Source organism: Onychostruthus taczanowskii, unplaced genomic scaffold (assembly GCF_017590055.1).
Source record: "Onychostruthus taczanowskii isolate IOZ18803 unplaced genomic scaffold, ASM1759005v1 scaffold1, whole genome shotgun sequence".
NCBI lineage: Eukaryota > Metazoa > Chordata > Aves > Passeriformes > Passeridae > Onychostruthus > Onychostruthus taczanowskii.
The window spans coordinates 5858730-5870845 of NW_024496525.1; the positions used below are offsets into that span (position 1 = coordinate 5858730).

The following is a 12116-nucleotide window of genomic DNA, read 5'->3' on the forward strand; positions in this document are numbered from 1 at the left end:
ATAACTGAAGGGGAAAGTCCATGGGGTCTGTCGTGCCATCTTGGAAGATCATTGCCCTTCGCCTTGATTGTTATATCTCAATATAACTAATTTCAGCATTGTCCTGATATGGTACAGTGAGATGGAGCCGTATTTTATTGCTACTTAAACATTGCTATGGTGGTTATATCAGATTGCAACACAAATACATTAATTCCCTTGATTCCTTAGTGCGATAGAACAAGTAGATCAGCCTGTAGCCTAAACTGTGCCAAATCAGTTCCATCAAATGCTATCCTTGTACAAATTCTGACCCACTTGGGTCATTCATAGGGTCTGCAATGCTGTGACTGATGTGTGATGAAAGTCATTAAGGTATAACCACACACTAATATCTGAACTAAAACAATGAAACCTCTTTGGTGTCTGCCATCTTTCTCTTTTATAATAACGGAGAATATTTTCATTACACTGAAAAAGAGGTCATGGAAATTATATTGCTTCTTCTGTTCACAAAGTCAGTAAAATCACATTTCTACAATATGGTTTATCTGCCAGTTATTTTGTTATATCCATTTTATTTTTTGTGAACAGGATTTACTTCTTTCTGTCTCAAGCAATGCAGTGTACTTGTTATGTGGCTGCTTCCTCTAGCTGGAGCAGGGACCCAACAGTTGGTTGCTTAATACCATGCTACTGTTTGTGAATAACAAAATAGCTGTTCCCTAAAATCTCACACTTCAATTTTGCTGGGGCACAAGAGATATCTTTTTCTCTACCATCCCTAAAGAGGGAATTTGAAGGTCATACTATTAATCACAGAAAAAGTTTGTCTGGGAGAGAAAACAAACCTCAATTTCACAGATTTCAGTATATGACTTCTCTTTTTAGGAGTCTTCTTATGGTTGTTGTTGCCATTATTGGTATTGTGTGGAGAATTTCCTGTTCCATCTTGAAAGTTGGATTGACTCACACAAATTTGAACTTTCCAGTGTTTCCCAAGACGGGTTACTTCTCTGTTGTTTTAGTCGTTGACCTGTATATATGGGGTTTTCTTTATTTTTGAAGGATGTGCCATGAAATTTGTATTAAAGTGTTGGTTTAGGTTACTTTCACTTAGTCTTCAAAATGTATTTAATTTTGTCTACAGAGGAGGTTCTGTAGCATCAGGTGAAGAACAGGGATAAAAAGTAGTCCTGAGGTTGATCAGGCTTATCTAGTGGCTTACATTTCCATAGCAGAAAATTTGTGACTGTTGATGCCGTTGTGCTTAGAGCTAACAGTGTCTCATTACTTACACGGTCTAAAAATATTTAAAATTGATCTAAGTAATCATGAGGAAATATTTTACTGTCTTTTGAAGAGAGGAAAACATGATTAACCCTTTCGCTGCTGTAGCTATGGGCACCTGTGGTGTTTGTAGATATTTTCTTGGAAAGAGAAACTGATCCTTTGTTATTTTTCTTACTGCAGTTCTACCTATGCTATGTTGTTGGGGTGCGCGGGCACATACAAGCACACACCTATGAGCTTGATAGTCTGACTTGCTTAATGATAATGAAAATGATGAAAAAAATGATGATGATGATGATGCCTGTTGCTTAACCCATGTGCTGATATATTCATCATACATGTCAGCTCATTTGGGAAGAGAAGGCAGGAGGGACGAAGCAGCGCCAGCACGCACTACGGAGGACTTGTTCGGTTCCACGTCAGAAAGCGACACCTCGACCTTTCACGGCTTTGACGAGGACGATGCAGAAGAGCCTCTCTTGAGCCGAGGAGGTGGCTGTGGTGGCAGGTCTCCCTCTGCAGACAAAAAGGGCGGCTGCTAAAATAACTAAAAAGACACAGAAACTCTGAGCTGTCCTTTTCACTACTAAGATTATTATTACATTTTTCGTTTTTCTAATTTTAGGTCCTCTTGGGTTTTTGGTTGGTTGTTTTTTTTCCCTCCTCCTTTTTTTTTTTTTTTTTTTGCCTTTTTTGGCTTTTTTTTTTTTTGTTTGTTTTATATGTTTTCCCTGTGGGGTGTACACTGAAAGCACAAGCATTCAAAACTCTTGACAACTCCTTTGAAGAGACAGAAGGTTTTTGATTTTCCTGTTTTGTTTTTTTTCTTTCTCTTTTTTTCATTTTTATTTGGTTTTATCACACCTCCCCTCCTTCTCTTTCTCTTTAGAAACATAAAAAGTGGATTTAATATTTTTTTTAATAGTGAGCAGAGTTGATTTTCTTGTCTTTTAATATATATATATCAGCAAACCACAAAAAATACAGATGGGTTGGAGAACAGAAAGTAAACCCAAATAGTTTTTTTTAATTATTATTATTATTTATATATTCTATGTATTATTAGAAAAACTACTTTTTAAATAAAAAAATAGAAAAAAAAAACAACAAAAAAGCAATGGATGTCTACTTGATAATAGAACTGTTACTAGAGAACCACTGTGGGCGGACTCTATCAGGGGATAAGAAAACCCTTGATGTGATGGCATCTGCGTCTTGAGATTTTGCACTTACTGTAGCATGTGAAGTCTGACTCTTCTCACACATCTGCTACGCTACAGCCTGAAAATACAAGCGGCACCATTGAAGACCATGGCCTTGGGGAACACATTTCCATCTCCTTTGGACACCTTTACACTCAATAAATCTCCTCTGTGCATCCCTTCATGTCTTCCCCACACCGTTCCACTTTTTTTTGCTTTTCCTTCACCTTTCACTTGATGGACAGCAATTTCCAAGCATAGGGATGGCATATGAATGGCAAGTCATAGACATCACAGAAAAAACAAAACGAGAAGCAGAATCCTGGAAGAAATGACATGGAAAAATACCTCACCTGTACTTTTCTTTCCATTTTTAAATTTCAATTCACAGCATTTTTTCCTGTGTTGCCCTGTTTTTTCTCTCAGTAGTGTCTCACGAGACACTTTATTTGCTTTTTAATGGCTTCTTTTGAAATAAACCAAAGCAATACTAATTAAAGTTCCAAGGGCAATGGAGAAGAGAGTGACTCCCTTCCCAGCGACTTTCCCAGAAAGGAGGAAACATGCAGCAAGATTTGAAAGGTATGTCTGAGCTGAAATGTCTTTCACTCAATTGTGCAATTTCTTGCCCTGGCTTTTCGGCAGACCCCTGACTGAGCTTTGTTGTAGCAGAAAGTCCCATGGATTAAATTGTATTATACGTATGTGCCACATTCGTGCCCCTGGTGAAACTAATGGAAGTTTTGTGAGAGCAGGATCCAGACTTGCGTACAGTCAGAAGTGATGCAAAAGGAGTCAGTGTGTAGTTATGTTTTGCTGTCCCAGTGCAGGCAAAAATCTCCCTGGAGCAGGGGCAAGGTTAAGTTGTAAAGATCTATTTTTACTGATGGACACAATGCAAACAGGGTGAAATCATGACCTGATTTAGAGCAAAGGCAAAAGAGACATTTCTCTGGATAGTGCCTAATCCTTAAACTGTAGGTGTGTGTTATTGATATCAGAGTAAAAGTCTTAGCCTTGCAATAAGGAATTTGGATATGTACAATGAAACAAGCCAGACCAAATGGACTCCATTTTTCCTGCTTCTTTGCTAGAATATTCTGTCTGTGAGAGCAACTTCAACTCCCTCCCCCACCTTCCAACCTTGTAGAAAAAAGAGAAACAATTCAGTCTCTTGAATTTTTATTGTTCTCTTTAGACATGGAATGAGCAGTGGCCAAATTCTCCTTTTAGGTATACAGGCATAAATCCAGAATATAAGCTAACTGATATCTAGATTACATTAATAATCTGCCTTCAGATGCTGTTAGAAAACATTACAAATACGTTTGTATATGTACATCAAAGGACAGTGCATGCCAGAGCCATGCACACTTGCCGGGGGAGAGCCTTGTTTAAGATTTCCCCATTTTGATAATTCCTTTCTGTTGCTATTGTGTTACTCCTGATTTATTATAATCAGTCAAGTGTCAAATCAATTATATTTTGACATAATGTTGTCAATGAGAGGTGTACTTTAACTGAAAAACATTCATTTCTTCCACAACCAGTCCTTTTTTTCCTCTGAAATATTGCAAGATAAATAGATAATGTTTTGGTACTCTTCTGTATTTACTAAAGCTCAGTTCTTGCAGCACCTGAATTAGGTAGCTGAAACCTATCCAAGTACATCTTCCTGAAGAACTCCTATCACTGTATAAACTGCAGAACAGGCATACTCTAAATGGAGTTTTTCCAAGTGGAGTCCTTAACATTGTCTTTTGTGAACCATGCCTAATGCATTGTGGGCTCTTTTGGAATACAAACAATAATCAGATGCCCATAACTCATTAAGTCTTGAATTAGTTTCACAAATGCAGTTACTGTAACAATGCATACAGTCTTAATCCTTTTGCAACCAAACCACCCATCTTTGTGACAACTGGGTAGCACAGTACTCTCAGAAAGAAGTCACAACAGCTCATGAAGTGCATAAAAATTGCTAGCTGACATTTATTACAGATAGCGTAGAAAATATCCTCACAGTTATCTATATCATTAATGTGTATATAGATGCTCACTCATTCAATATAGTCCTAAAAGATCAAGTAAGATAAAATTAATTCACTTTTATTTAGTGATAGTAGTTCTTGGATTCCTCAAGATGCCTTATGAGATTGAGATAACCAACATGAGTTTAGTCCAGCAGGATGAGCAGTGTGGTGCTGACCATAGGAAGGAATTGATCATAGCAAGGAAATTAGGATGTAAGTTGGTAGCTAAAAAAGTACTTCTTTAAGCTAGGTTGTAAAGTAGAGTTAATGGTGAATATGGCATGGAGTGCTAATATAGAAAGAAAATATTCTCAGCATATGTAGTGCTGGAGTGAAGGCTGGGAACAGGGAAAGAAGGTTGGTAGTTCCTGAGTTGAAGGAAGGTGAAAATAAAGCAAAGGGGCTGCTACACAAGACCCTCTCATGAGGGGAAGATGTTGATGAGGCAGAAAATATATAGGAGAATGTTTCATAAGTGCAATTAAAAAAAAAAAGAAAAAGAAAGTACGCTGACACTAGCATAACCAACTCAGAAATGAGAGAACTGCACAGTATCAATTGTATCTTAAAAGGGCACATAGGTCCCAAACCAAACTAGGGAGGCATAAAAAAAGTTTGCAATGTGAGTTCTGTTTTGTAACTAAACATTTTCTTTGAAATCAGAATGAATTGTGATGCTTTTTACTCCCCAGTGATTTCAGCAGTTTGATGAAACTTTCTGTTCTTCATAAATTCTTCAAAGTTGTAGCCCTTCAACTAATCACAACCCTGGCTATTCCAGTTCTTCTCCAGAGATGTCCTTCTTTTTACAGGAAGGTTGGCACAAGGCTTTCTAAAGGGTCTCCTGAAACACATGTTCCCAATAAACCACATACCAAAACAAGACAACCCCAATGTGAAACGTGAACAAAGGGGTGTTTCATTTCAGGCTCTCAATGCAGACTTTTCTGTGTTAAATCATACAAGCTGACTCCTCAGGCACCTTTCCACTGCTCCATACTGAAGGATCTTAGAAAACACACATAGTTTCTGAAGTTGTCCTCTGCTAAGTCTGATTCACAGATGGGAGCAGGAGAATAAAGGAAGTGGCGTGCTGCTTAAGCAGCTGATAAGGGACAAGAAAGGCTAGACGGAGTGGGCACTGATTCTTAGCCTATTCCCTTCTGAGGCATTTAATTAGTTGAAATTTTAACAGGGACAGACCTCAGCTCTTCCACAAAAACAGTATAAAATTTCAAGCATTATAATAATTGAGAAATTTTTAAGCAAATACAGGATTCTGACATAAAAGTTAAAAAGTAAAAGGAGAAACAGGCATGGTAGAAGAGGAATGGAACTGAAATCTGACTTGCTTCACTTTGCATCTCTTCCCTTCACCTAGACACCCCCCAGTTTTGTGGGCTGTATATTTATTTCTTGAATATGTAATGGTGCTTGGAATAACATGGTATGTATGTGGTAAGGTCATAAATGATGAGCCTAGGCTGCTGAAGCAAGGGCCAGAAAGAACTTTACTACTGACTTCAGAAGGATTACCACTGGGCTTTCTTAGCTATTGCTTTTATTGAGTGAAACCTCTCTGTTAATACGCTTGCTGGTATGGTGTAGACAAGCTCTGAGATGGCCATTTGTTTCAGCAGAATGTGTTATTAGAGTCCCCTCCCCGCATTGTTTTGCCTTTGAGCTTTTACATTAGTTATTCATTTTGAGTTCCAGTTTGCCATGTTACAGACCTTAGCTTAGGCTCTTGATTGAAGACAGACTCAGTTTGCTGCCTGCTGATGCATGGAGCAAACAAGAACTGCACCCAGAGAGTCAGAGTCTGGACAGTGGTGGGGCACCACTGTGTTCTCTCATGCCCGCTTTGCCTTTCTTTGGTTAATTCTTGCAATGATATTTTGAGGTAGGCCCTAAAATAATAGTTCAAATACCATAAAACTATGGATTTTTCAAAGCCTGGCTCTTCATGCAATTTGCCTCTTTCCCATGGCAAACAGTTTTACTGAATCAAATTCTCAAACAAACATTGTATTGACCCCACTGGGAGTCGTCGTATTATAAAAAGTGCAAAATATGCCCAGTGTGTTTTGTGCTGCTATATATGTAGATGTTTCCAATTAACACCCACTTTTTTTCTTATTTATATGAAATTTGTAGCTATAAGTAAAGTATGAGGCACATGCATGAGTTCATGCTCACATGGGGTTGTTTTGATAAACCTCTCAGTGCAGAATTCAGCTGGGATGAGTTTTTGCTGACTAAGCCATTACAATAACCCTACCAATCTTTGTTCTCTTTACCATATAGCTACCAGTGCTGAAAAAACCCCCAACCTGTATAAATACCATACCATACTGAAATTGAGTCAGAACTATTTTGATGTCCCTGCCTGTATTTCCATGAATGCTAACTTGCCAATTTCAGAGAAGGCAAGTGGCAATAATATTTAGGACAAAACACAGCTCTTGGGATTTCCAGGCCGGATAGCTCTGTTAAGTGGATGCTGCCAGTTCATATCTTTGACTTATTCTTTTGGTGTCTGGCAGTTCCTAAGATTTTGGACCTTCATTTATTCTAGAACTGATATGAGAGATGTGGGAAGCTATGGGAAGAGGCACTTGCATTTTGTGAAAATAAAGAAATTATTTTATTTGCTATCTAATCCTGCTCAGGATCTTAGCAGTATGTAACTTAGTTGATTCATGGAACAATTGCAATGAAAAATGCAATCTTTCATTCTTTCCAGAGGCTGTTGCATTACTGCCACCCCATGTGTATCGTTTAGACTTCTGAAAATGTCTTTTGTGCCATGCTGTATATGCTTGTGGCTCCCTACAAATAATTAGTAATAGAGGAAGGTAATTAGAGCAGGATTTCTTCAGCAAAGGTCTTAACCTCTACTGAAGAGACAGCTATCTAAGCTGAATGATGAAGGTTATTTAATAATGTTCCCAATAAGAAATATTGACAGTGTGCAGTGCCTTTCTTTTCAATATGCTTTTTTAAATCCTATTTGTTTTCTTTGTGTTCATTTGTGGCTTCCACAATCAGTTGAAACTGAGTCTGTTGAACTATATTTTCAAGGAACTAGAATGCAAGCAATGTTGGAAGTTTGGTTTGTGCTGTTTCTGATTTTTTTTCTGAATACGTGCTTTTTTTTTCTGCTTGAGTTTGTTTAGTTTTACTTTGTATTGCCTTTCCCTCTGCAGTCAGCCCTGCCCTTGTGGATTCCAGCAGCCTTCAAGCAAAACATTTCAGAAGAAGACCGAGAGAAGCCAGGATGCTTTGATACTTCTTTCCTTGCCCTGAGTCTTCTGTACCTGAGTTCCATCTGGCACAGGAGTGTGGACTATGGGAAGTTAGCTGCCAACTTTTGAGAGAAGTTTTGGGGATGCCCTAAGCTGGTGCAATACAAAGAAGTTTCTTGAAGTCTTGATTTCACTTTCTTTTAAGTGTGTGTATAAACCCAGGTCAGACTGGAATTGATCTACAGTAGAACTGACTGAAAAACAAACAAACTGAAAAAGACAACTATTTTATTTATTTTGATATTTAAGAAAGAAGTGCTGAAGTTGCACAGTATTTTTGTTTGAAATACATTTTACTTCAAATTTTAAATGCAATTTTGTGAAGACATGAAATTTTAAAAAGCACTTACTGTAAAATAAAGACTGAATATTTACTTTAAGGAAAAACCTTTTTTAAAATAATGAAAATAAAGGTCAACTCTGCTCTCTCTCTTACTTTAAAGAAGCCATTCATACATGTGCTGGGTATCTTTGTTTTTTGAAAATTGGATGTGGTAAGTGAAGATTGTTCTGGTTTATTTTCTCTTTAATAATATTATCCTGTTAGATGCTTAAAACCTACTTTGCTGTACTGTGTTAGGCACAAAAACTGTTGGAGTAGTGAAGACCAGGCTCAGTGGTTGAATATTTTTGTTACCAGATTTAGTGTCCATTTCAAAGGACTGTCTTCTCCCAGTAGGACTGATGTGTGTCTTCTGCATGGTGAAAGAGGTTTGCTCTTGAGCATCTCTGTGAAATACTTCTGCTGAGAGAGGGCTTTAAGAATTGAAAACAACTCTGATCATTTTTTGCATTATTTTTTGCTTTGGTAATTCCACAGCTGATTGTGAGTTGGTTGTAAGGGAAGTATCTAAATGTTAGGTGCTCTTGGCATGGATCTTGCTGTCAAGGGTGATGTCATGTGTAGAGACTTGTGTATTTCTCAGCCATTTCTGAAGTGGTAGTGGACTTTGAAAAGCATACAGGTGCAACCACACGTCTGCAATAAGCAACAGGGATTACTATGCAGGAGAAAAATATGAGTTCCCACAGCTGCAATCCTAAATTGTCCTGTGTGGCAGCAGGGAGGGATGGTCACATCCCAAATTCTGAATCGTTAGGCATTTTCCCAGTGAAAAAGGAGGGTTTTGTTGGCCACCAGATCTGCTTGCAGTGGATAGCACAGGTCTGCTCAGTGTCATGTGTGATGCAATCTAGTAGGGATGCAGGATAGCCTCGTGTCCTAGGAGAAGAGTATTGGACTTGGCTCTGTCTGGCATGCCTGTTACAGAGGAGAAGCAAACTGAGGGCAAAGCACACCAACAATTATTGGGATTGACCCTCAGGGTTTAGGCAGAAAAAAAGTAGTTTTATTAATGTGGCTTACCTTGTCTTTCAGAATGAAAAAACAATGTCTACAAAATTGCATGCTGACTAGGTGAAGCTGACAGAAAACCTGATACTGTCTTGTGTTTCCTGCACATCTAGAATGCAGAATCACCTCACTGAGACGTTTCCATGTGTCAATAGCAGCAGATTTTTTTACTCTTCTCCCTTTCCCTTCTCCCACTTCTTCCCAGATTAAAACATAAAGGCAAAAATAACCATGTAAGGTTGTCCTGCTCGAACTGAATTAAATGACAATTTGTGTCCTAATTGGGCTCTTTAGCAGGATGGGTTTGCTTTTCTCATGTTGTTGATTTCTAAACATGCAGTGGAGAACTGCCTCTAGAGGGAAAAAAAAAAGAAATCATTTCATCAAAATATAAGACGCACAACTGTAATGAAGATTTGAAAACTGTAGGGTCTGTGTTCAGTTTGTGTAATATTCCTTCCAAATAAAAATTCTGCTTCTAGCATCCCTACTGTATATTCCTCTGTAAATATTACTTTCCCAAAGCAATTCCACAACATCTTTTTTAGTGCAAATAATCTTCTTTTAAAAAGACATTGTTGAGTAACATATATGTACATTTACTTTTCTAAGCTCTCCATTGTTTATAATACTCTCATTGAAGCTTAAAATAAAACTTCCTCCTCTATTGGTTTTGTTTCCCTTTTCCATTTTGTTAATGATGACTTTTGTCCCTGGATTTTGTTTTGTATTTCCTAATGAACCATTACATTAACCAAGAATTATCTTAATTTTTCTCTTTTACTTTCTCTTCTGCATTCATTGGACTGCAGAAAATGGTCCTGTTTTTTGCTATAGTGAAGGTAGGCAGGAAATAAAAAAGTCTTTCTGTATAGGAGTCATTATAAGAGTGTTTTCTATCATTTGGTGGTAATAGAGGATCTTCCTAAATGTGTTTGTATTTTAACTGCCTTCTTCATGAGATTAGTAGAGTTGCATTAAGGTAGTCTGAAGTCAAAGGTGGAGTCTAAGCTATGTGATAGCTGCTTGTGTAGATTTTAGTGGCATTGCTTTAAGGAGTCCTGCCCCTGCCTATGCAGTTTCCAGTCCAGCCACTGGAGAAACTGGAAGCTGTGGTTCCCTTTGCATTTCACAGTGCTGGCATGAACCTTCCCTTTCCCCTTCCATGTATTAGATTAATGATGTGGCTGAATGAAAAGAGAAAGAGGAAATACTGTTTTAGATTAGATGCTATCTTTTTAGGAAACTCTGTGTGTGACCTCTTCCCTAATGTATTATTTTTTATAAAGCTCTGTTATACAGATGGGCTCTTACCTGCCTGACTCTTAACATCTGTGTGTGTCTTTGTGGTGGAAAGAAGGAAAGAAGGAAGGAAGGAAGGAAGGAAGGAAGGAAGGAAGGAAGGAAGGAAGGAAGGAAGGAAGGAAGGAAGGGCTTGTGGCATCAGTGCACTAAGTCATCTCCCATTCTAACATCCATTGCCATTTTCATTGTCCTCAGTGTGATGATGCACAGTGCAGAGTGAGACATTTTTCCTAAGTTAGCCAGGACTGAACATGTATGTTGAAATTGGCCTTTATGGATGTCTGTCAACACCTGGTTTAGATGAACGGGATCCTTTCCACCACAGCACAGCTCTTGTTATAGGCTGTCAGATGCCAAGGAATGTCTCTACATAAGTCTTATTACTTTGAATATTTATATGCCCTTTTCTTTTCATGTTTTCTTTCTATTTTTTTAAAGCCACAGGCATGGAATTAGAAATGTTAAAGAAAAATTTTAGTTTTGCAGAAATTATCTGAACAGATAAGCCCCTGACAGATTTATGCTGACATAAATAGATCTTCTTTTCCTGTTTGGAGAATGGCTCTTGCCAGTGAGAGTGAGGGATGGCAGCAGGAGGGACTAAAAGTGTCTTTCAGCACTGCAGCAGTTAATGGGTGCCCCCAAAGCTGTGTTTCCCTGGACTGAGACTGAGCTGAAGGCCAGCAAGTCTGAAGGCTGGAATCCTGTTTTCTCTGGGTGGAGTGAAAACAGCATCAACTAATTTGCTTTGGCCTGAACTAAAATGTTGCACTGGTTTAAGATTTATTCCAAATTTTTCCCTGCAATCAGAAAAAAAAAAATCTGATTAAATTTGCATCTTGGATTTGTGAGCCCTACTTGTATTTAAATCCATCAGCCCATAGATGATAAAGAAAACCCATAATACTTTCTCTCTAAACCCAAGATTTTAATTCTCATTAGCAATGGCATAGACCTCTCTGTACCCCATCCCATCCCTGGTGTTGAAGATGAATAAGACCTCAGCTACATCAGGCATGCATAGCAGAGCATATAAGCAATGACTACTGGGCTGGGTGTGTCCAAATTGTGGCTTGATGTTTTTAAGACCTCCATTATCCCTTGGAAATTGTTGTATAAAGATTGTATTGTTTGCTGCACTAAAGCTGGACGTTTGCCACAGTTAAGCCCTACCTTTGATTTTAACGACATGAGAGCCATCCATCTGTGGCACCTCACCAGAATATTTTGAAGACCTAACTACATTGTCTGCCAAATGCTTTTGCAGAGCGTGTTAGAAACTTCTACTATCACATCTGTCATTTCATGTTTTGTCTTTGCAGCGTGTAACTCTGCATGATTCTATGGGGGGCTGAACCATGGTGGGAGAAGGATGGCATTTACCTTCATGAAAGCACAGTTTTCTGGAGCACGGTGTTGTGGCTAATGTTGCCATCCATAATTAGAAACAGGTTTGCTTAATGTTGCCTGAGGCAGCTGTGGTAACTTTAAATGATCTGCAAGCCGACCATGGCACTGCTAAGGAAAAGGCAACATGGTTTAAACACTGAAGCTGGGCAGTGGGCTGAAGCTCTTGGAACTTCTGCTGCTTGCCTGGGAGAGCTTGCAGAAGGTACTTTATTTTTTTTGTTTGGCAGCTTAA

At 38.5% G+C, this 12116-nt stretch overlaps 1 protein-coding gene across 4 annotated transcripts in view; it reads left to right on the plus strand.

The window, feature by feature from the left end:
- Positions 1 to 12116, plus strand: part of DPF3 (double PHD fingers 3) — a 167278-nt gene that overhangs the window by 127170 nt on the left and 27992 nt on the right. For 2 of the 4 annotated variants that reach the window (XM_041416713.1, XM_041416551.1), the window contains exon 10: positions 1618 to 1927. The exons of the other annotated variants lie outside the window; for them this stretch is intronic. In XM_041416713.1, coding sequence (XP_041272647.1) covers positions 1618 to 1814 — 197 coding nt within the window. In that variant the 3' untranslated portion in view covers positions 1815 to 1927. Of the gene's footprint in view, positions 1 to 1617; positions 1928 to 12116 lie in introns of those variants that run through there. 4 annotated transcript variants of the gene reach the window in all.